Genomic DNA, 24597 nt, shown 5'->3' with positions numbered 1-24597 from the left:
TTTCTAGTTATTGGGCAAGCAAAATGAAAGAAGTCTCCCCCTTTAGAGCAAAATCAAACCTTAGTATTCGGTAATCGTTATTTAGTCAAGGAGAATTCATAATTATTCGAATTGTGTATTTTCCTTGGTTGGATTCCATCTGTGTGGATTAATCCTGTACGAGGACCTTATCTGCTCTCATGGGACACTTTCTCTTACATGTAATACTGACAATGGGCGGCTTGGTTCATTCCTACTCAATAAGGCCATCCCAGGGTTTGTTTGGGTATACCCAAGTCTACACGGGCCGGATTGGGTCATATTTTTTAAAACTCCAACCTAATCCTAGGTCCTCTTAACTCAACCAGGTCAGCTCAGCCCTAGATCAGGCTAGGATATCATAGTCCAAGTTAAGCCTTACTTAGGCTCAATCTAACCCAGCCCGACACTGATTGACCCTCATTGGCCCTAGCAAAACCTATTTTTTGTCATTTTAGGGTTAGGCTAGGTTAGGTCAAGCTATCCTATCTTTCTTATTGATTGTGTGATATTATTATCTGTACTTTTATATTACATATTCATATATACAGGGCCTAACCGGACCGGGTGCAGCCCAATGCTGAAACCCAGGCCCAACCCCGCCCTAATCTGGAAATCTCAACCCTAGCCCAGCCCTATTGGGCTAGGGCCGGCTCGGGCTCATTGGGCCAAACAAGTCTGTAGTTTTAATGTTTTAAGTAGACTTATGCCAGCCCAAGCCCATGAAAGCTCGAATAATTCAAGCAGGCCCAGCGCAATGTACTATTTACATTTAGTTCTCACGCACTAATTTCTGATAGATAAGTTTTAACTGTAATAATTAGATACAAGTTTATACCTACAATTCACTTCTAAAATATTTTTTGTTAAATTATTTAACATATGTTCTCCGAAATTTGTTTAAATAAAGATGAAGCAATTCCCTTCCAAGATTTTTTTCTTCTGTGCTCAACCATCCCCAGAAGGCGGCGAGACATCAATAGTGCCTAGCCACATTATCGTAGAAAAGATGAAAGAAAGAGTGCCAAAATTCATGACCAAGTTATCGGAAATGGGTTATGTTGTTCGCCGGAGTCTTCCCAAAGAAATTGACAATGGTGCCATCACTAGCAAGACATGGAAATTTTTCCTGCAAACGGAAGACGAAGATGAAGCAAAAAAGAGGTACATGAACTTGTAATTATTTTTTAGTACCTTATTAGTGTTGGAAACAATCCGGTGTTACCTAACTCTAGGATTTTGAATGACTTCATATACTATTGGACCTTTTTAGTTAGTAGCTAAAGCTTTTAGGTTGGACACTTCAATATGGTATTAGAGAATCCTAAAGTTTGGATTTTTTTTGTCGTGGCTTTTCCTATAGGGCTCAAGAAAGGCTGCCTTGTGGCTCGATTAACTTCAATAAGGATGGGAGTGCAGAACTTACATATGGGCCCATGAATCCGGTCCGAAGAATTGGAGAAAGGAAGGTTTGGTTTAATAGCATCTTAGGTTATGAGGATGACTTCATTTTCACATTTGGGGATGGAAATGCTATTCCCTCTGAAGCCATGGACGTTTACAGTCAAATCTTGAATGAGAATTGTGTAGATATCAAATGGCAAAAAGGAGATATCTTGTTGCTTGATAACCTAGCTGCTCAACATGCTAGGCGTCCTGGGAAGCCACCACGTGCTGTATTAGTGTCTATATGCAAATAAGGTAGACTTGAATTATAAAAATATTTCAAGGTTTTTTTTTTTTTCCCTAGAGAATCCAACTCCGTAGCAGATACTCTAGCCTGGAAGGTCTTGTCTAGTTCATGTAAGACAGTGTGGCCGAACTTTACTTTGTGGTTGATGAAAAATTATAATTCTTATCAAAAGAATTATAAAAATATTTACAATGTAGTCCTCTATAATGGTTAAGCTTTATAAAAAACTTTACCAAAAAAAAAAAAAAAAGAAAAGCTCCATAAAAACTCAAGATGCCACAATTTTTGTTGATTAATAAGTCAAATTTTATGATGTAAATTGCCATCATACAATAAAAGAAGTCATTCTATTAAATGCTTTTTTTTTTTGGGGGGGGGGCTAATGATTCTATTAAATGATTAGACTTTATAATAAAAGAGCTCAATATCCCAATCTTACTCTAGTATTTCTTGAATGTTTTAAAAGAGTATATATGATCTCTTGAAAATTTTCCAATCAGGTTGAAAATTCACTTGTGAGCATGAAAAGGTTAGGTCTACCGATCGATGCAATATTAAAGTATTGCTTGGAGATTCCCAATCTACTTGCATAGAAAACCCTCTCCCTTAATTAAATTATTGGGTGATACATCACTATCTGGTGGCATGGGCCAATGAGAGTGTACAAATGGATATTAATATGAATGCCATTTTTTTCTATTTCACAAAGGGGCGATAATTTCACATGCCCTTGTGTCTTGGATGGAGGGACTTGATGACTAAGTAATTTTATTTTTCCCAAAATAATATTTGTATTATTCTTGCTTCAAGGGAAGACTCAAATTGGAGAGAATGTTAGAATTTTCAATGTTCACGTACTTTTGGTGAAAAACAATTTATTCCATGTCAAAAACAATTTCTACACTCAAAAGGTTTTTCATAGTGAAAATTTGCACCTCCCATTAATGAGAGTGTAATAGATGGTATCATTTGCATGTGAGTTAAAAGAGGATTCAAAATGAGACAATTTCCTAAGTCCATTAAAATAAAACAATAATTACAAAATAAGTAAGCTTCAAAGAAAATCATGTGTAAAATAAAGTAAAATTTATAATTCTTTATTTTAAAAGACTACTCGATAATATATACTAACGCTAAGATACAACGGATGCGAAGAGACTATATTACCCCACATTGAAGATGCTTGCATGCTGGTATATACGTACGCTATCGGGTTAGTAATCCCTGAGACTACGCGGCGATTCTTTCCCCTTATTTTATTAGGTTATTCCTTGTTGGTAGTCTTTTGTTCAAACTTCAGACTTGGTACTCTCTAATTATAGGTCACTGGACTTCACCGATAACGACTTTTAAACACTCTTTCAAACTTTTCCTCTTCGCTTTCGAGGATGGTAACGAAGAATCACTCTCATGATCTCATCGATGAAGTCTCAGATGGATAAACCCAAACCTCATTCATACTCTTTTATGATCCAACCTGCAAACCCACCCGAGAAACCCTTCAATTCATCTCCATTTCTCTTGGGATTGTTTTGTTTGAAGCTTTAAATTTTCAAGGTCCAGAATCGAATGGTTTTCCTTTACTTGTGATGGGTTTCGTACCAGGCCAGCGAGGGACAAGAACAGCGACGGTTCATGACGGAGTTGGGGTTGGGGTTGTAACCCCCAACAAGAAAAGATGGTGGAATCTGATGCCCATCTTTGTCACCATCGTCGTTATAGCAGAGATTGCCTTCTTGAGTCGCCTCGACATAGCTGAGAAAGCTTCCATGGTCCACACTTGGACCACCTCCTTCTATTCCTCCGATTCCACTGAGTTGTCAACCATCTCGTATTCGTCTGTCCGTGGGTCTGCCTCAGTTTTGCCACTGCCAACAAAGGTAGAAGATTCATCTGGTACTGATAACAAAAACGGGACTGAGAATTGCGAGGAATGGTTGGAGAGAGAAGATGCTGTGAACTATTCTCGGGACTTTCAGACTGAACCCATTTGGGTTACTGGTAGAGACCAGGTTGGTTCTTCCTCTTTTTTTGATGTACTTCCTCCATAATTTTTACTGCAAATATTTTGGTTTTCTGATTATTGGTCAGATTAAAAATCCCAAGGGGGTTGGCTCATTTGGCAAGAAGCAAGAAGAGGCCATGAGTTCAACTCTCCTTGGGACCTACCTATCAAAAGGAAAAAGTAAAAATAAAAAAATACTGGAGTCAATTATCATTCAAAATAAATAAAAATAAAATTGAATACCTTTAAGAGTTTGAATATGAGTTTGTATTTGAACCTACTATGAAAGTCATCTATAGTTAGCAACTTTTACCCAAAAAAAAATCTATAGTTAGCAACATTGATATACTGCAGTTTTTTTTTTCATCACACGTACCAAGTAGCCTAAGACAATGGGTACACTTGTGTCTTAGTAGTTCTATCTCCTTGCAAGTTGAATAAATAACTTTAGGTTGTACAGTTATTGAAAATCAACTGTAAAGTTTAGCCTCGAGGTTTTGAGAGAAACCGATAACTAGAACACAGAGAACCTTTGAAAATCATATTGTGGGATTGGCTACCTGAAAACCTTTTAAAAAATGTTTACTGAAGGGGATGAAAACTTCCAAGAGGTTGATTATTTGTTGCTTAAATTTTTACTTATTAAAGTAACTATTAAGAATGAAGGATATTCAGTGCAAAAACAGAAATGATATACATTACAATGTGAAGTGTGATACTTCCAAAGTAACTGCTGGGTTTCAAATATGAGGTTGGTTAATTTATCTCTTAAGACTAAATTAATTGTTTCCTTTGAGTTATCTTGTCGTGAATATATCTGAAGACCTAGCTGCTGATGTAATGAAATTCTGTCCAGGAGTGGAAGACTTGCGCTGTACAATGTAGGTTTGGGCTTGACCGTCGATTGAATAAGCAGCCTGATGCTGGCTTTGAATTGCCTCAAGCGAGAGGGGTAGCTAGCATTCTTCGGTCCATGGAATCGTCTCATTATTATCCAGATAATAACATTGATCGGGCACGACGGTGGGTAAGCACAGTCTGAAATGGATAATCTGCATATTGGGACTTTTCACAATTGTCTAAAGGTCATTTTTTGCGACCATTTCTAACTGCTTTTATGGAGTGAAAAGATCTTCACTGTTGCATGTTGGTTTATTTATTTGGGTTTTCTGATGCATAGCTTCAACTGTTTCTAATGTGTTAAAGTTGGGACTTTGGTTGACCCGAAGTGTGCAAAGAATTAGTATGGTGAAGCGTGCAAAAACAATGAAATGCTTCGGAAGTTGAAAATAAGCATAGATCCGGAGATTCCATAATAGGTCAACCTTCAAACTGCTTCTGAATCCATGGGCTTGCAGGAGACAACCTGGCGAACTGTAAATCTTAGTAGCCTAGCAGTGGTGTATGTATTCCCATTGAATTTCATTCGAGGGAGAAAAAACACCTCTGGTTTAAGGAAAAAGATAAACATAAACTAAGCGACATCCAACAAAAGCCAATAGATATCCCTTGAAGGTTATAATCCTGAGAAAACATTTAGGATCAATGTCTAAATGGGTTGACAAAAATTTGGTGCCGATAGCCAACCTATGCAGGCCTCATTTTTTATAAGTTTTGGGACTGGCATTGCATGAAAAAACTGGACAGATGCAAATTAAATGACAAGAAACTCAAGAAGACTGACATTTGACAAATTTTCTTGTCTTAGGAAAGGGTATGATGTTGTGATGACAACTAGTCTTTCTTCAGATGTTCCTGTTGGTTATTTCTCATGGGCGGAGTATGACATCATGGCACCTTTGCAACCGAAGACCGAGAAAGCTCTTGCAGCTGCCTTCATTTCCAACTGTGGAGCTCACAACTTCCGTCTACAGGCTCTTGAGGGTTTAGAAAAATTGAATGTCAAGATAGACTCTTATGGTGGCTGTCATAGGAACCGTGATGGAAAAGGTACATATTTTGACTACAACTTCTGTTGTTATATTATTATTATTATTATTATTTTGTACATTATCATTCTGGTAACTTTTTTGACTTTTGAATTTATTACTTTTTGGGTTTTGCACTGTGCCATCTATCTTTTCCGTTGTTTATTTATAGTATTTATTCAATACCTTTTGGTTATGCATTTCTTCATGTTGAATTTGCTAACTGTGTCCATATTAATGGTTTTCAGACATCTACTCTACCCAAATATAATTAGAATGAGAAATTCTTGTTATGATTTCTTCATTGAATTGAACATGAATGTGATGAAATGATTGTCACATGTTTGTGGGACATGAATGTCATGAACTGATTGCTACATGGTGGTTGTTTAAAAGAAGTCATTCTACACAGTTGACTATTCCGTGATTATTTCCTCCACCCTTTTTGGGGAAGTCTGATGTTAGGCCAAAAATCTATTAACCTCTATGCATTATTTGCTACTACACATGTTACTAAGATCATAGTTTCAAAATCAAATATGAAGTGATGTTTTGATGTTTCCTGTGACGTAATCATATTTCCTCAACATGTATGCGAAGATCCCTAGAAACAAATGAGCACATGTGCACACATATAAGTTATCTTCTGCTAAAATATTAACTAGGGATATTTAATTTAGTGATAGGTATGTATTTGTAAAATGGATATCAAGTTATCAACTGGAAACCAAGTACATGTGCTTGTCTAGCATTGTTAGAAATTATGACCACTAGCTTAGTTACATTCCTAATCAACTTTTTTGCAGTGAAGAAAATGATACATACTACTCAAAGTGGATGGAATGTTCAAGTTGCATTGGTGGTTTATTCATTTTTTACCTCCTTAACTGAGTGGTGCAGGACAGATTTGGAAAATCTAATACAAGTCTAAGGATTAAGTGAATTTGGGTTTGGGAAGGTCTACTAACACAAACTCACAACATGCATGCAGAAAATTAGATTTACCAACAGCCATAAATGATGAAAATTTCCAAAATACAATTGCAGAAAATTCATTCTAGGATTTTTGGAAATTTAATAAAGGATTCGTGATAGGAAATACCTTCCTTTGCTGTTCCATGAGTTGGAATGCTGTGATCAAGTACTAAGTCAGTAACAAACTCCCAGAATGTGTCCTTAGTGCCTCCTTGCTGTTTGATGATTCTGTATTGTGCTTGAGGTTATAATTTAAGGTTAAAGTGGGAAAATCGGGACTGGTAGGGAAGGAATAGAGGAGAGGAAGAGGGTGGTAGCCTAAGAGAGAAGAGTTAGGGAAGAGAACAGGGGTTTAGCTTCACACCAAGTTGGACTCACCCAAAGGTTTGCAGGGAATCACTCATGCTGCAGAGAATGGGAGAAAATCTCACAAGTTCCAATATCATTCATTGTTTTCCTTTTCAAAATACAGCCTCTTAAAACACCCCCCCCCCAAAAAGGAGAGAAATAACTCCCTTTCAACATTCGTACATAACAATTTGGACACTAGATAAAATAAAATGCAACAAAATAAAACAAATTACACATAATTAAACATAAATATGCATCCACACAAGTTAATAAGGGACATCTAGCCACAATGAAGTGGTATGTTGCTGTGTACATCAGCGTCTCCTCTGATATGTCCTAAATCCATGGATGATGTCCTAATCAATTCTCCCCGGGTGGGAAGAACTCATGTTCAGTGAAAATAGAATTTGATATTTCTCTAGCAAATCTGGATCAAGGCGTTGAAGCTCGTCCTCGGTGATCCGTTTGCAATCGGTACTAGGTATGTCTCTCCACTTGACAAGGAACGCTCAATATCCCCCTGCACGATGTCTTCTACCTCTTCTCTTTTTCTCCGCATAGCTGGCAATGGTGGTAAAGGAGGGGTAGGAGATGAGAAAGTATGGATGCCGATTGGGTTTGGACTAGAATTAGGGACTGATCCATGTGAAAAATTATTTGGTCGGTGTGGGTGTGAACTGGAAGGCTTAATGGGGTTTGGAATGGTGGCCGATCTTTTGTAAGGCACAAGGTCTTCAACATAAAAAATGGGGCCGATGCCCATATTTGGTGGTAACTCGAAATGATAATCATTGGCACTAAGTTTATTTAGAATCTGGTAGGGACCAACACTCATTGCAAGCAACTTCTTCCATGTACCCTTTGGAAACTGCTCAAGTCAGATTCTCACCATGATCATGTATCTCTCATTAAATTCCTAATACCTGCAATGAACATTTGCACTAGATTTGTAATGTTAATTACTTATGGCAATCTTTTTTCCTTATTTCTGCATGTAGTACATGGACACGATGGGCAGATGACTCTGCTGGTTCGGAAGGTCTAGCTTCTAATGGCAGGGTAATGAGTTCTATGGGTTTCCTAGGTTGATAGCCTAAGACTATCTCAAATACACTGCTCATGGTTCGAGATCGTGAGATCTCTTTTTTTAGATTAGCGACGATATAACAGGCGAGATGTAAAAACGACAAGATCTCTTTGAAATCTCGCCAAATCTCGCCAGATCTTGCCTCTCTCTCTACTTTTTTGAAGAAAAAACACAAAGGAGCAAGAATTTTGGTGTTTTTGCTTGAGGATCTCCATTCCTATCTTATGTCATTTTAAATTTTCAAATGTATGTTAATGTGACTCATCAGTCATCAATGTTAATTGTTAATCAATTAAGTAATTATCTATGATGTCTTTTAAATTCTTAAGATTATGGTGTGTCATGTGTTCGTTGTGGACTGTGGATTGTGGAATAGAGCATACTAGCTTAGGGTCCAAAGAGCCGGAGACTACTTACATAGGGTACAAAGTCAAAGTACCATTTTAAGTTTGATTTTTAAAAAACTGATGTTTCCATTGTGTTTAGAAGTCCTAAAATAGGGTAAATACCTAGATTCAGGGACTGCAAATACCATATGACCGTCGAGACCAACCACCGAGCTGACCACGAAAAAATACATGATCTCGGTGAGATTTGGCAAGATCTCTCTTTTTTGGATTAGCAAGATGGGGGGCGAGAGCGAGATCTTAAACCATGATGCTGCTACCAGTTTACCTATTGATTGAACTATTGTAAGCAAATTGTGCCATTGGTAAGATTGAATCCCAACTGGATATATGATCACCCACTAGACAACTCAACAAATCCCTAAGACTGCGGTTGACCACTTCAGTTTGACCATCTGTTTGGGAATGAAAATTGTAGCTTTGTTCCCAACATTTTTTCTAGAGTGTTTTCCAAAAATAACTGTAGAACTGAACATCCCTATCAGACACCGTGGTCTAGGGCAAACCATGCAGTCTAACAACTTCCCTTAGGAAAAGTTTGGCTACATGTGAAGCATCTGATGTTTTGGAACATGGTATGAAGTGAGCCATCTCAGAGAAATGGTTCACAACAACGAAGATGGAGTCGTGACCTCTAACTGTCCTAGGGAGTTCCAACATGAAGTCCATACTCAAGTCTTGCTAAGGTGCACATGGCATGGGCAGTGGTGTATAGCGACAGTATTTTGCTTCTGTTTTGCCTTCTGGCAACTGACACTGTTCGATGATCTTTGCCACATTTCACTTCAGACTAGGGGGAAACCCCCATCTTCCACCTCAACATGGGCAGAGTTCCATACATTCAGAACCTGATTACCCTACCCATGTTCTGTGAAAATATTAATGAATTGCTAACAATACAAAGATGTATGTTCCTTATTGGTCTCCTCACATGCAATTGATGGTTCCTTTTTAGCTTAAGTAGGTTTTATTGAATGGTCAAAGGGATATTAAATGGAGAAGGGAAGGAATCTTTGGATGATGGTTCCCTCTGCTATCTACTGAGGCACATGAAGGAGAGACTGAAGTATCATTGATTACAAGAGAAAGGAAAAGCTTCAAGGTCTTTGCGTATCTGTTGGGTATCTTGGAGAGTTGGTCTTCGGTTTTAAAGGAGCAGATAGAAGTTTCTGTTAATTCTTATGGTGAGGATTTTCATAAATTCTATTACATAAACTTCAGTCCCCGTAGGAGTGGAAGTACTTGCTGAGCATGAAAGGAAGCTTCAAGGTCTTTGCATATCTATTGGGTATCTTGAAGGGTTGAGCTTTGGTTTTAAAGGAGCAGATCTAAGTTTATGTTAATTCTTATTGTGAACTTCGGTCCCGTTGGGAGTGGAAGTACTTGCTGAGCATTTATGGAAATTTTGTCAAAACCACAGAAGCCATGAAATCAAAGGAAATGATGAAATTTTAGGCTGTTGGAATAAACATTGCTACACACGTATTAAAATCTTTCTGAAATTCATGATACTAGATCTGCTAGATTGGATGGGCGTACTTGATCTTGGGCTGCTTGATCTGTAGACATCAAAATGATTGGGAATCAACCAATATGATATCCGCCAACCACTATTAGTAATATCACAACCAGGAATCTTCTGCAGGTAGAGGGGACTAGAGGGCTCAGGTTCCCTTTCTGTAAGTCCTACATTGACTCTCTGATGTGTTTGGATGAGCCTGACTTCCCTTTAAGGCCATTTGAGTGAAAGGATTTGCCATTCAAGGTGCATTTTTTTGTTTTCACAGCCACCGAAGAGAAAACTCACAATAGACCATTTGATTATAAAGGTCAATGTCCAAACTATTTTTCCTTGCTCTAGGAGAATCGGTGATATGTGTGCTCTTGCATTGCCTTTTTGTTTTGGAAATATGGGATGTTATTTTGGATGAACTGAACATTGAAAATTTGCTGGTCCATGCCAAGCACCCTCGAAAGGCTACTATGTGTTAGAGAAAGGAATGGGTTCTTTCAAGGAAGGAGCTTGAGGCTTTGCTAGGTCATTCTGGGTGCAGTGCTAGGCCATTTCAATGGAAATGATTTTCAGGGAATATATACTTCTAATGCTTGTAGGAAGTGGAAATATGCACCCTTAATTTTCTAAGATATCCAAAGACCAAGGGTAAACCCTAATATCAAACATAAAGACTGGGCTATCATTATTAAAGAAACTCTACATATATGTTGTTTTGGGTGGATAATGAAACTCTACTAAGATTTCATGAGTCCTGATGATTGAGGTTGATCAGGATTGGAAATCCGATGGCTCCCTGGCTGATCCCAGTCCAGACCATTTGATCCTTATCTGGATCACCTGATTGCTAAAACCTTGTACCCAGTGGGACTTGAGGGTCAAAAATGAAAATATATCAGGCAACTGTAAATTTCTTAACTTTCCGAACTTGTCTTCACTCTTCAGTGGTAGAAACCGTTATGCTTGCTGGAGGGCTCTCAGTAGAGCTGGAATGCTTTCAAGTGTGGGAAATTGCTAAGTGGTAACCTGGCTTTACTGCTTCAGGAGTAAATACCACCACTGATGCCTACTTGATTGAGTTCATATCTCCTAATATTATAGGAAAAATTACCAACTTTCTAGTGTTCCCAATTTGTTGATTGGTTAATTCATAATGACATTTTTTTTTCATTCAAGGAAATTCTATTAAAAAACTCCACAAGGTGGAGGAGAAAAAAAATATTGTAGCTCCTATCACTTTAGAAGAACATGACCTGATGCAATGATGAAGTTCATTTAAATATTCTGTAACAATACAGGAACATGTTACCTTCTTACTGGAATATTGTAATTTATTTTGCAAGTATTGTAAAGCATATCTTAGAAAAGTTAAATTACTTGTACGCTCTTACAGAATGGTTTATTGTGATGAATTTTATTTTGATGCCATGCACCGCCATCCATTAGATTGTATACTCTGAGCTCCAGCAGCTTCAGTTCTGGTGAATAGAATTTTAAATTTATTTTCATGATTTACAGTGGACAAAGTGGAGGCTCTGAAGCGTTACAAGTTTAGCTTAGCTTTTGAAAATTCCAATGAGGAGGATTATGTCACAGAGAAATTCTTTCAATCTCTGGTTACTGGTATGGCTGCCATATCCCCCCCCCCCTCTTATATATTGGGATATCTGAGTTTTTTATGTTTTGGCACTGAAGTCTGAAACCTTTGACCCATATGAAGGCCAGGTCAACTTGTTCTACTGGCCAGGCCAATGTGGGTTTCAGAATTCGGGATGGGGCTTCAAAATTTCTGTCTAGCTTTGCTTGAAGTTGAATTTCATCTTATCCAAACAGGTCCCCCCCCCCCCCAACAATGTGTTTTCCTACATTCCTACTATTGTCAATCTGATTTTTTTTTTTTTTTTGTAGGATCTGTCCCTGTAGTTGTTGGTGCTCCTAATATCCAAGAATTTGCCCCATCTCCTGGTTCAGTTTTGCATATTAAGGAGCCAAGTGATGTTCCTTCAGTTGCCAAGACAATGAAGTACCTTGCACAAAATGCTGATGCATATAATCAATCCCTAAGGTAACAATTTTTTCAATTATAGGAGACTTACCAATCTCACATTGGCTATTTTTAGTAAATTACTTTAGATAGTTTTTTTTTTTTTTTTTTTGGGGGGGGGGGGGTGTTGGGGTTGGGGTGGTGTGTGATTTATTGGGCTGATCATTCTTTCACATATCATGAATTTTCAATTCTTTTTGTTTTGGTTTGCTCAACGCAAATTGAGTGTAATATGGAGGTGTGCAATGGATAGGTGGAAGTATGAAGGCCCATCTGATTCTTTTAAGGCTCTTGTGGATATGGCTGCAGTCCACTCTTCCTGCCGCCTTTGCATTCACCTTGCAACAAAGATCCGGGAAAGTGAAGAACAGAACCAGAAACGTCCCTGCAAGTGCATGATAGGCTCAGAAACTGTATATCACATTTATGTACGAGAAAGAGGAAGGTTTGAGATGGACTCAATTTTCTTGAGGTAATCTCATGGCCACTTCAGTGTTATGTTTTCTATTTATCAATGCTAGTCTCAGATATACCAGTTTGACTTTACAAATATTTCTGCTAGTTGTTTCATTCTCCAAGGTGTTGTACAAGGCTTTTCTTTCATTTGCCCATCTGTCGAGTAGAGCTCGAACCTTTGTTAGGTTGTAGGATTGCTTTTCCATGTCCTAGGTATGTGTATAATGTGAGAGTAATATGTCATACTGTCATGGGTAAAATAACTCTTTCATTTTCACTTAAAATTCGATTTATTAAGTGGTGGTGAAGTGATTGGTGCATATTTGTTACTCTCAGATATGGGATTTACTCATGTTGGAATCAATGTTAGTTTTTGTTGGATTAGTACTTGATGCTTTAGTTTGCTAAGCTATCCTTGATGCCCTTTTTACTTGTCTCATGCCCTTTGGTAATTGGAATGCTTCTAGTCTAGTCTACATCTGACTGTATTAGGGCTCATTTGTTTGATGACAATGTCGTACTCACGAGTGAAAGCCTGGTTTAGTTTTGGAGCTATAGAGTTTGGATGGAATTTATTAGAGACCCATAAGCATTATTTTTTTACTATTTAAAAGAATGAAATTTGCTCCCATTTCTTATCATTGGTGGACAGATCCAGAAATTTGACCTTGGCATCCCTGGAGTCTGCGGTTCTCACCAAATTCAGTTCAGTGAATCACATACCAGTATGGAAAGAGGAAAGACCGGAGAGCATCAGAGGAGGGGATGAACTTAAAATCTACAGAATATATCCAGTTGGCTTGACGCAGAGGCAAGCATTATACACTTTCAGGTTCAATGGGGATGGTGAGCTGAGGAATTACATTGAAAGAAACTTATGCGCAAAATTCGAAGTCATTTTTGTCTAGAAAAAGAGGGAGAGATGTCTCCCGGAGCTGCCCTCGTTTTCTGGCTCTAAGCTATTGAATCAGCAGTGTCTTTTTTCAAAGAATTTACAGCTTCCTCGGTGGGAACTTACAGGTTATGCAGTGATCTGATATGGACGCTTATAAGGTATATTTAGTACTGTAGCATTGAAGATGGGCAATTTTTTATTGTGGCTTATTTAGTATCTTTGTCAGTGTTTTTATGTCGCCGGTCAGAAGCTCAGATTAAGGGGGATTTATCAAATCCTTTGTCTTCATTTGTTGGGTTTAGATCAGCTCTCCCACCCCCCCCAAAAAAAAAAAATCCCCTCATTTGATCTAGCCAAAGGGAGTCTATGAGTCAGAGGTGTCAAACTCCCTTATGGATTGCTGGATCAGCCGAGTGGATGTCCCAGGGGCAGCTGATCCCAACTCGTTTGTTTAGAGGGGTTTTGGTGGGGTGGGAAAGTTAAAAGACATTTTCAAAAGATGGTAATGTTAATGTCTTTTGGGGGGGGGGGGGGAATTGACCAGACAATCTCAGATGAAGTAGGGTTTTTCGTTGATGCTCTGCTTTCTTCGCACCAGTTCTCTCGAAGTCTCATTGATTTTGTTGGGAGTTGAGCAACAGTCTTTAATCTCTATACTACCCTATTTGCATCATCATTATTTCAGATCGGAGCTTATGCTGGAGACGATCTAAATTTATCATGACAGCTTTCGTGTACTATTCTTGTTCTATACGAACACGGCTCCTCCCATTTTTGCTTATTGATGGACATGGTATTTTGAGGCGGTTTTGAATTATTTTTTTGGTACAAAACCAAAGGTGCTCATACCTCATGGTAGTCATCGTAGCATTGAAGCTGAAACATCTACACAGCAAGTAGTGCTTCCATAGGACCACTGAGTAATAAGCTGACTTGAGCGATGATGGGACAATGATTTTCTTCTACTGGGCTACTAACCCTGTTGGCAGCTGGCTTTGCTTATTATACATGAAACCATGATGATCCTCAAAAACAATTGTTGTGGTCGAAGAATCTTTTAAGTCTTCCTCATCACTCTTTTAAATAAGGGAGATTCTGGTTCTTGGGTAACTACTAATTAGTAATTACCCATGTGAGTAGAGACTCCTGATCCCTTTAATTGGAGAAAGTTGAGTTTGTTAAATAATAGTTATACAAGGATGAATATGTTGGTATTTTAAATAGATTAAAACTGATGAGTCAAATTGTTATATCAATTTTGTAAAAAGTTTGTTAAAAGGGTCATGTCAATTCTAATTAAGTGATTAATAGGTGTGACGATTAGAAGATATACAAAACATGTTCGAATGGTCAATATTCGATAAACATGTCTTTCTTACCAAAAAAACGACTTCTCTTGAGAAAAGATACGACATTTACACGTGTTTTTGGAGATGAGAGAGAGAGAAACCCAATTTCGCATCATAGAGGTGTTTACTAGGGGTGTCAATTCGTGGCCCGACCCAACTAAACCGACTGGGACCGATCGTTTATAGACCGGCTTGGCCCGGACTGTTTGTTAAACGTGTCAGGTTTGAGGCCGGCCTGTTTATAAATGGTTGGTCTCGGTTTTGCTACTTGGACCGTCGGGCGTCCGATCGAGACCGACCGAGACTGGCCTATTGTGCACCGACTTGGCCCGACCCTTTAATGATTGTAGAATACCTATTTTACCCCTCAAATTAAAGAATAAAAAGTAAAAAGTAAAGACATGTTCACATTTTAAATAATGGTTATATTTGGTATCATTTATTGATTTATTTTCATTTTTTTTGGCTTGCATGAGTGGGCCGGAACATAAGAATACATTTTAAAGAGGGCTAGTTTAAAAATCGGTTAAAGCCCGTTTAACATTAAATATGTCCGTAGTCCGGTTAAGGCCCGATTAAGGTAACCTGATTATAGCCCAAGGCCGACCAACCGAATATAAAGTATACCATGCCCTCAATAACTAAGCCCGATTAGTTAAATGGGCGGACACGGTGTAGCCTTTGAAAGTCTTCAAACCCGATTAAACCCGACCGAAATCGAATCGGCCTGACCGGTTGACACCCCTAGTGTTTACAACCTTGGTGACATTACTCAATCCCATCAATTCCTTAGGGATCTTCTTGTGTTTACATGTTCGTGATGTCATAAATGGACATCACAATGTTTACCGTTGATATTCTATGAATTCCATAATATTTTAAAATTTTCAAGATTTTAATCCAAACTTTAACAAAATTCAAAAACTTGATTAGAGGAAGAGGAGGGAAAAGAGCCTGATTTCTTGTTCATAAAATATTTTTGGGATTGGATTTCTTCTGATGCCCATGTGTAGTGTTGCACTAATGGACTTATGAATTTCAAACTAGAGGTGAAATAGAGTCGGGCTTTTTAAAACCGCCCACCTGAGTCCTCGTACCTCAACCCAAACCCACCATGAGGTTAGGCTGATTGACCCTAATTAAAGATGTTAAAGAAAAGTTACTTTATTGTAGCTATTTTACTTTATTGTGGCTATTTCCTTGTTATCTAGTCTAGAGAAGATTGATTAAATGGTATAAACAGCACATATTAGCCACTGGGATTATCCATGAGATTTTGTAACAAATGAATTCAATTCGAACCACCCTTTTGGCATGCAACAGCAGCATATGAATTCAATTTAGTTCAATCATTTAAATCCAAATATATATATATATATATCTCCATGGACTCTCTAATGAAATTGACTTGACAAACCAGTAAGTATAAGGCTGCAACTCAAGAGATAGGATCACAACTGCTACTTAAAAACCAGAATTAAAGATTGAAAAAAAAGGCCCACAGAAATGAAAACTAGTTCTCAAAGCACTCAAGATGTCTTTGCTGCAAACTCTAGGCGAGAGATTTCATGAGATAGTTGAGGATTTTCACTTTTCGCTTTGCATGGGGTGAGACAACAAAACGTGAGTCCATGACCATGAGGGATGGGGGAGAAACTTTAGGTGAGAGAGTCTCTAGGGCTTTTTTTTTTTTTTTTCGTGGTGAAAAATGTGTTGAAGATTTTTTAAGTGAGGTTATATACTTGGATCAATTGGTCATTAATTCATTATATAAATCAATGTTAAAATCAGGGTTGGATTAGGTCGGGTTGGACTCAATCCAAGGCTTCAACCTAGTCCCAACCTGACCCTATCTCATGGTTTGGTCCTACGAGTCCAAATTTACACCCCTATTTCAAACCTTTAAATTGGAGTTTTTTAATGGAAGAGAGAGAATGTGGGACCTGTAATTTTGTGAAATGGCGTGCAAAGGAATCCTTACAATGGCATGATGAGGTTCTGTTAGTGTATGATGTCTTATATTCCTTGCAGTTTAATTCAGAGAGTACTGCTGCAAGCCCCCAAATAAAACAGCAGTCCCGCTTTTAGTTACATACATCGAGGACGTAGGCAATCTTGTCGAACCTTGTATACCTGTGTATATTATTTGTTATTGTTTTTTCATTACCTTCTACATCGCTTTTAGGGTTGCATTTCTACGAATTCCTTTTTCCTAGCTTTTTTCTATTTTGATTTAAAGTCAAATATATGAGTAAAATTTTACATTATTAAAAACTTTAGAGGAAAATCATCCTATGTGGAGGAAAATTACAATAATTAATGGCTGCCAATGTATGTTTCACAAAATACAAGGTTGATAATATCCCCTATATATTGTTCCTTTATACCCTCTTAAGGCCATCCAAAGGACTTGGTCAAGAGATATCGTGGCTAAAGAAAACTATTTCTGAAAATTTATACCTAATATTCTCATGTGGTCACTCTAATTTAAATATTGAGAACTTTTTCTTATAGGTTTTGATTAAACATGGATTCCATATTAAAAGAAAAAAAAAAAACATGGATTCCACGTCTTTTATTTGGATACAATAGTGAGTTTTGTTGCATTATGAGTATAGAAAAATTAAATTAAATGGATCCTAACAAGAAAAAAGATTTAAGGAAAAGATAACATGTGACATAATTTTTTTTTTTTAGCTAAGGAAGAATCCTTTGAATCTCTTCAAATTCAAAGGTAAACCCCTGGTTACACAAAGTCATACTTAACCTGTGTAACAAATCAGTTGTGAAGAGACTCAAACTGAAGATGTCTGATAACACATAATGCCTTTAGACCAATGGAACTACACCTATAATATATTATCTTCCAATCCAATTCTATATAATATATAACATGACAGAAACATGCAGGTAAGCAGCTGGATCCTTTCACATCCAACATGGAAAGAACTAGCCGCTTCTTCCTGTTGTTATTCAAAACTTAAAGTGCTGATATAGGACTTTGACTAAAATTTTTTTTTATAAAATTTTGACAACAACTGGGGAGATAAGGGGAAGGGAAGAGGAAGATAAAGATGGGTGCCTTTCCTTAACCCTAACCCTCTCCCTAATAAATAATCAAGAAAACACATCTTGTTAATTAATCTATGATGAGGGACAGCAACCCCCCGCTTACCACTTCATTTAAAAGAGCGTGACGAGCTGTCGGGGTGGTGACTCTTGGACTACCCAAACCAACTCTCTCTTCTTTGAGAGGTTAAACATATATGTACGGCGACTTTTTGCCTCTTCGCACACTCCAAAAGCCTATTCGCCGAAAGCCCACCAACGTTCTCTCTCTCTCTCTCTCTCTCTCTCTCTCTCTCTCTCTCATCCTCCGATCTCTATGGATGATATCATAAAATCCCCTGCTACCAGTTCTTCCCTACCATCAAAGGGTTGGGATTCGACGCATCACTCATTCATCAGACTCTCAGATTTAGATTTCCTGCAACACACATCTGTTCTTCGAGATGTCTTCTTCGTCGCTGCAATTTGTGGCACCTACAGTTCCTTCTACTCATCGGCGGAGGAGAGTAAGGGTAACACCGTTTGCGGCGGCAGCCGCAGCTGATGAGTCAAGGCTGGAGCCAAGAGTGGAAGAGAAAAATGGGTATTGGGTCTTGAAAGAGAAGTTTAGGGAAAAGATAAACCCACAGGAGAAGTTGAAGATAGAGAAGGAACCCATGAAGCTCTTCATGGAAGATGGAATCAAAGAGCTTTCCCAGATCCCACTCGAGGATATTGAGAAATCCAAGCTTTCTAAAGATGATATTGATGTTCGTCTCAAGTGGCTTGGCCTCTTCCACCGCAGAAAGCACCATTGTAAGTCACCTTAGCTTCAAGCCTTTCCTACTCCTCTCCTTTCTGTATATATATAGTATACTAGGGAAAAGAGAAACTCACCGCATTAAATCTCTCTCTTAGAAAGATTGGTTTACCCAATCATGTTCCACGCTCCGAAAAAATCTTCTGTTTCCTTTTTCCGATATTATGGCTCTAGAGAGGCGCATCAGCCATGCACATCTCATTCTTGGTCCAGATTCGAGAGTAATCAAGACCCAGGTTCATTTTCGAATTGGGTTAGCCCGTTGTTCTTCATTCTCAAAACTGGAGCTCAAATTGATGAATCATCCCCAGCAGCTAAGGGTGTCAATCGGTCTGGTTTTTAATTCGGTCTATATTTCAACGATTTGCAGTTGGACCGGTTTTATCGATTTCAGTTCGATTTTTATTACCCAGTTCCCCGTTTACATGCGGTTTATATTACAATTTTGAAAAAATTCACATTTGGAGAGCAAATCGATGACCTGATTTGGTGGGTTCCATCTGCATAGATCAGACTGTACAAAAATCTGATTCATACTCTTACTTGTGTACCCTTTAATTCCATTCCTTTTACACCTAATTTGAGAGCGGGAACATGTAAATTTAGAATAACTAAAGCTTACCATATCAATATATGTTACAGATTCTCTTATTATATATGCCAACATCATAAAAAAAAAATTACTCCCCTTAAAAACACAGAACCAGTCTGCTTGAAGCAATACAGAAAATTGAATTTAATGGTCTGATTTTATGGGTTCTTATTTTATTTAAAATAATCGATTTTTCAATGCAAATCAAAATCGAATCAAGACGAGAACCTATGAAATCAGAATCGACTCATTTCTTTATGATCTGATTCTAAACTATCAGTTTCGGATCAGTTTCATAAAAATGTTGACTTGTCAACTTATCGCGTTTTGTAAGAATATCGTTTCCCATTGTGGTTGACTCCAGTTTGGTTTGGTTATTTTAACTGGTTTTGTTTCTCGTAGATGGTAGATTCATGATGAGACTGAAGCTGCCCAATGGAGTGACAACAAGCGAACAGACCCGTTACTTGTCAAGTGTAATTCGAAGATACGGTAAAGAAGGATGCGCAGATGTGACGACCAGGCAGAACTGGCAGATCCGTGGGGTTGAGCTTCCACATGTCCCGGAAATCCTCCAAGGCTTGGCCCAAGTGGGTTTGACCAGTCTCCAGAGCGGCATGGACAATGTAAGAAACCCAGTTGGGAACCCACTTGCAGGCATAGATCCACATGAGATAGTCGACACTCGCCCTTACACCAACCTCCTCTCCCATTTCATCACCGGAAACTCTCATGGCAACCCTGCTCTCACTAACCTGTTAGTCTCTTATATATTTCCTCAAAATTCTCTTCTTTCTTTCTTTCACTTAAATTCTCATCTGAAACTGAAACTCTCATGTGAGCAGGCCAAGGAAATGGAACGTGTGTGTGGTGGGTTCTCATGATCTGTTCGAGCATCCACATATTAATGATCTTGCTTACATGCCGGCCATCAAGGATGGACGCTTTGGGTTTAATCTGCTCGTGGGTGGATTCTTTAGCCCCAAGCGATGTGCGGAGGCAGTGCCTCTAGACGCATGGGTCTCAGCTGAGGATGTGATCCCTGTCTGCAAAGCTATACTGGAGGCCTACAGGGACCTTGGTTACAGAGGGAACCGCCAGAAGACAAGAATGATGTGGTTGATTGATGAACTCGTGAGTACTCTCCCTGGATCCTAATCCATATTTAGTAGCGTTGGGGGTATTTTGCCTCTTGTATTTCCTATCTTGTCATTTGCATAAGTGGGCTGACTCTGGATCGTTAAGAGGACGAAGGCCTTGCACGCTATTGTTGTTATCGTCGGAGCCTCGACGAACTAGTGGATCCATGTGGGATTTTGAGAAAATCTTTTAGGGGCTATATGAATATTTGGGTAAATTTGTTCTATGGATTTTCGCAACATATATTTGTAGCCAGAGTATTTTCTCAATAAGCAATCTGATAGAGGTGTGAGGACAAGTAATTATAATCCTATTCTCCATTGATAGTGAATGCAGGATCTCATCTCACCTAAATGGCCATTGATAGTGAATGCAGGATCTCATCTCACCTAAATGGAAGCAATCTTGACGAACCACCAACAATTTTTGTGTTCATTGTGATGAAGATCTTTACAAATCATGCAAATCTTTGTCTTTATTGTAGTTTGTTTTCATTCTTTCCTGCATCATTTTAGGGTTTTATTACTTTGATTAGAGCCACTTAATGTCTAATCTCAATTATGAATTGTAGGGAATTGAGGCGTTCAGATCAGAAGTTGTGAAGAGGATGCTGTCGGGAGAAGAGCTAGAGAGAGCATCAGAGCAAGAACTGGTGCAAAAGCAATGGGAGAGGAGAGACTACCTGGGAGTCCACCCACAGAAACAAGAGGGCTTTAGCTTCGTGGGTCTCCATGTCCCTGTGGGTAGACTTCAGGCCGACGACATGGACGAGCTGGCTCGTCTGGCAGATGCGTATGGCTCCGGTGAACTCCGTCTCACAGTAGAACAGAACATCATAATTCCCAATATTGAGAATTCCAAGCTAGAGGCCTTGCTCAAGGAACCCCTTTTGAGGGAAAGGTTATTGCCTGAACCTGCAATTCTCATGAAAGGATTGGTAGCCTGTACTGGGAACCAGTTCTGTGGTCAAGCCATTATAGAGACCAAGGCAAGGGCCCTGAAAGTGACGGAGGAGGTGCAGAGACAGGTTTCTGTGGCTCGGCCGGTGAGGATGCACTGGACTGGCTGCCCCAATAGCTGTGCGCAGGTGCAGGTGGCTGATATTGGGTTCATGGGGTGCTTGACTAGGGATAAGGAAGGGAAGATATGTGAAGGAGTTGATGTTTACATGGGTGGGAGGATTGGGAGTGATTCACATTTGTGTGATGTTTATAAGAAGGGAGTCCCCTGTAAGGATGTGGCATCCTTGGTTGTGGACATTTTGATTAATCACTTTGGAGCTATTCCTAGGGAAAGGGAAGAAGATTAGTGATTAGTAATTATTTGATTAAAGGGGAAGGGTTTTGTGCACAGCTGTGTATGGTGCACGACCATGCAATAAGCCGTTGGATGGACATGAGAGTCAATGGTATTCTTTCCACTCCTGATGGTTGTGTGAATGGCACACAACCTTTTGCCTTCAAATTTTTTAGTTTTCTCTGATTAATTTTAAGTTGGAGCTCGACCTGTGTATCATGTATTGCTCTAAGCTTTGGTATTGATTGTTTGAGCCTTAGAAGAGGTCAACAAACAGAAGAAACTTTTACCACAAGAAACTAATGGCATTGTGGAATTGCAATCTGATACAAAGAAGCGATTGCAGAAAAGTCAATGATATTTAACGTGGCTCTTATGTAGTCCACAAGAATAAAAGATTATGGAAAAAAATGGTTAACTGGTCGTGTACCATTCGGCTCAGATACGGGACGAGAAGGGGAATGATTGCCTCTACTCTTCCTGAAAGGTTGAAATTTTGCCATATTGATATCTTCTTTCATTTCAATTGACCCTCTAATGTTTCTCTACAAAAAACACAACACAAGAAGAATATTTCAAAGAATAAACTCTATCATTCAGATAAGCTTATAGATTCTCTCACACCACAGTCCAATCAAATGTTAAATAAAATTTATTTTATCACTTTATTTTATGTGGCAGATCTCATATGATATCATTATTAAAAAAGAAAAAGACAATTGAAACAATAATGCCATAAGCAATTCCTAGCTACTAGTTGGCTTCATCCACCTGCATGTGCCAATTTGGTCACTGCCTAATCAAAAGGGGACAAGTCGCATCATTGAAACATATGTTAGCTTTCAAGTCTAAACCAATTTCTGACTTGGTTTTATTCTAATTAATTTAATGGAGTTGATGACATAGAATTTTATCCTCTAAATAAATTTACTTGAAGTGACATTTTTAAAAAGTCAAAGCTCTGCATGTCTTTTATCCTTAGTTGTTTACATAGATTTTTATGTCGGTCTTGAAACGGTTTAACCGGATTTAAACTGGTATGGGTAGCGTTATTTTTTCCTTTCAAATCTAGGTCGTCCACATTAGCTCTATCAGGTATTGCATTCTACAGGTAACATTGCATAAGAATTGCAAGATAAAGAATTGCAGAGGATTTAAATCCTAGACTCACTAGAGGTTCCTTCAACTAGAGTATTGAAATTCTTCTACTGTATATCATGGCTATGCCATCTCAAATAATTTTTTCACAACTTATCATGTGATGGGGTTACTCATAAATTAGGTCTAATTTGTTCACTCTTTATTTTATCTTTTCTAGTTTTACCAAAATCTACCTTAATTACAATGAGTTTATGTATATGATGTTTTTTAACTGACCAATATTCCATAACATACATCATTGCTGATCATATGATTGTCTTATAAAATTTTTCCTTTGAAGCTTATTAGTTTTATGCCTCTAATGATTGCAATTATGAGTATCATCTTTATATTTATAAATCAGAAGTATAATGTTTCTCTTCCATTTATTAGGCATTTGTGCTCATAATCTTGTTAAACAACACAGACTTTTTAGCTTTTCCACACTTTTATTGGGACACCAGTTGGATATGGTGTCTAGCTTACTTCATGCTCTTTAAAGTTTCTTTTTACTTCAGACACCATAATTTTTTATATATCTAGGACATGTGATGTCTTGATGGGTAATACAATTTTCCAAAACACTATTACTCAGGGTGTCTTCATTTAATAAATCATATAAATAATATCAAGATAATTATTTTTTTATTTTAACTTTGTCATATCAAAGACAGCATGGCAGCTTCACCATCCTAATATTGCTCATGGGATTCATGCATTAGAAACTTTGCAAAATAGAAGCTAAAAATAAACATTTTGTCTGGCATCCATTGGGCAATCAATGATTTCACAAGGGAGATAAACATTTCCATTCATTGAAAAGCCCACACACTGTGATGAGCCACTGTAGTAGATATCCCTATCTGGATGAATCTCACCCATCCATTGCTCATATCCAATGGTCATGGTGGCAAATCATTCTTTCCACATGGCAGAAAAAAAGCAGCAACGCTAAAAACAATCATGCCAAGGTCAGTCCAACCCAACTCAAACTTTATTTTGGGCCTAAAAAAATACAACTATTGATGGGCTAGACTTGAGCTGAACTGGCCCATTGTATAGCCCAATGAGAATTTGAAATGAAATGATCTAATTTCAAGTTGGCAAAAAAGTGAAAATAGTTATTTAAAGGCTTGCTTTGGCAACAACATTCAAGGAATGTTTTGGGAACACTTTACTGCTGGGGGCTCACAAAAGTTCCAGGGATGTTGCCAAACAGGTCCTAAAACAATACAGATATGCTTGGAGAAAATGTGAACCCCCATTACGTGATTTCATGTTAACTTGGCCATCATTTAACCTCAAACTGAGGTTGGCTAGAAGACAAGTGAGTTAATTCCGAGATGAATATAATTGTAAACCACATGGTCATTCTACACTTTTCTTTTTTTTTGGAAGGCATGGTCCTTCTACAGCGATTTCTTAGATATTTTATGGTCATAATTGTTATATCACTTTTTCTGATGGTAAAATAGAGTCGGATCTGCTTCTAGATCATGACCTCTTGTAACAATCTTACATTATTCATTGGGTGTAGATCTCCACATCTAAAGGTGATCCCTACACTACCTCTTGAATGGTGTAAAATTATCGCAATAAATCACAGTCCTGAAGAAGATCTAACCTCCAAAATAAAGCATTTGCTAAAAGACAAACTTTTCATACTCTAAATCTCTTGTATTTAGTAGGTCTTTTATAAACTTGCTATCATGCTTGCACCTGATGTTTGACATTAGCTCTGTAATAAACTTGCACAGTGGTAACCTGTCGTATGAGAATGAAACTCTTTATATACTTCTCTTTTTCTTTTTCTTTTTCTTTTTTTTTTTTTTTTTTTTTT

General features: G+C 38.1%; 3 protein-coding genes across 4 annotated transcripts in view; all 3 read left to right on the top strand.

The window, feature by feature from the left end:
- The window catches only part of LOC122079688 (clavaminate synthase-like protein At3g21360), a 2625-nt gene extending 707 nt beyond the window's left edge, over window positions 1-1918 (top strand). Inside the window, exons 2-3 of the mRNA XM_042646362.1 lie at window positions 929-1182; window positions 1382-1918. Of these exons, the coding sequence (XP_042502296.1) occupies window positions 929-1182; window positions 1382-1718 (591 nt within the window). The 3' untranslated portion in view covers window positions 1719-1918. The remainder of the gene's footprint in view (window positions 1-928; window positions 1183-1381) is intronic.
- A 1070-nt stretch (window positions 1919-2988) lies between these two features.
- LOC122079687 (glycoprotein 3-alpha-L-fucosyltransferase A-like) lies at window positions 2989-14189 on the top strand. 2 transcript variants are annotated; one of them, XR_006140507.1, is made up of 8 exons: window positions 2989-3723; window positions 4573-4739; window positions 5425-5666; window positions 11496-11600; window positions 11886-12042; window positions 12275-12493; window positions 13130-13530; window positions 14058-14189. XR_006140507.1 is itself a non-coding variant. In XM_042646361.1 (7 exons), the coding sequence occupies exons 1-7, from the start codon at window positions 3301-3303 to the stop codon at window positions 13383-13385; spliced, it is 1569 nt and encodes a 522-aa protein (XP_042502295.1). In that variant the 5' UTR covers window positions 2989-3300; the 3' UTR covers window positions 13386-13590. The 2 variants fall into 2 exon arrangements, 1 of the variants encoding a protein (XP_042502295.1); XM_042646361.1 differs by lacking the exon at window positions 14058-14189 and having other exon boundaries at window positions 13130-13590.
- Window positions 14190-17758: 3569 nt separating this feature from the next.
- On the top strand, window positions 17759-22035 carry LOC122078707 (ferredoxin--nitrite reductase, chloroplastic). Its single transcript, XM_042644808.1, has 4 exons — window positions 17759-18585; window positions 19584-19938; window positions 20027-20315; window positions 20893-22035. Exons 1-4 carry the CDS (start codon window positions 18234-18236, stop codon window positions 21628-21630), a joined length of 1734 nt encoding a protein of 577 aa, XP_042500742.1. The 5' UTR covers window positions 17759-18233; the 3' UTR covers window positions 21631-22035.
- Window positions 22036-24597: the final 2562 nt, after the last annotated feature.

Source organism: Macadamia integrifolia, chromosome 5, assembly GCF_013358625.1.
Source record: "Macadamia integrifolia cultivar HAES 741 chromosome 5, SCU_Mint_v3, whole genome shotgun sequence".
NCBI classification, from domain to species: domain Eukaryota; kingdom Viridiplantae; phylum Streptophyta; class Magnoliopsida; order Proteales; family Proteaceae; genus Macadamia; species Macadamia integrifolia.
Note: the sequence above shows the minus strand (reverse complement) of the source record. Positions and strands in the feature narration are given on the sequence as shown.

Coding starts and splice junctions, on each gene's coding strand:
- LOC122078707 (XM_042644808.1), top strand. CDS start 18,234: ATGTCTTCTTCGTCGCTGCAATTTGTGGCACCTACAGTTCCTTCTACT. Junction 19,939..20,026: donor AACCCTGCTCTCACTAACCT/GTTAGTCTCTTA, acceptor TCATGTGAGCAG/GCCAAGGAAATGGAACGTGT. Junction 20,316..20,892: donor TGTGGTTGATTGATGAACTC/GTGAGTACTCTC, acceptor TATGAATTGTAG/GGAATTGAGGCGTTCAGATC.
- LOC122079687 (XM_042646361.1), top strand. CDS start 3,301: ATGGGTTTCGTACCAGGCCAGCGAGGGACAAGAACAGCGACGGTTCAT. Junction 4,740..5,424: donor AACATTGATCGGGCACGACG/GTGGGTAAGCAC, acceptor TTCTTGTCTTAG/GAAAGGGTATGATGTTGTGA. Junction 11,601..11,885: donor CTTTCAATCTCTGGTTACTG/GTATGGCTGCCA, acceptor TTTTTTTTGTAG/GATCTGTCCCTGTAGTTGTT.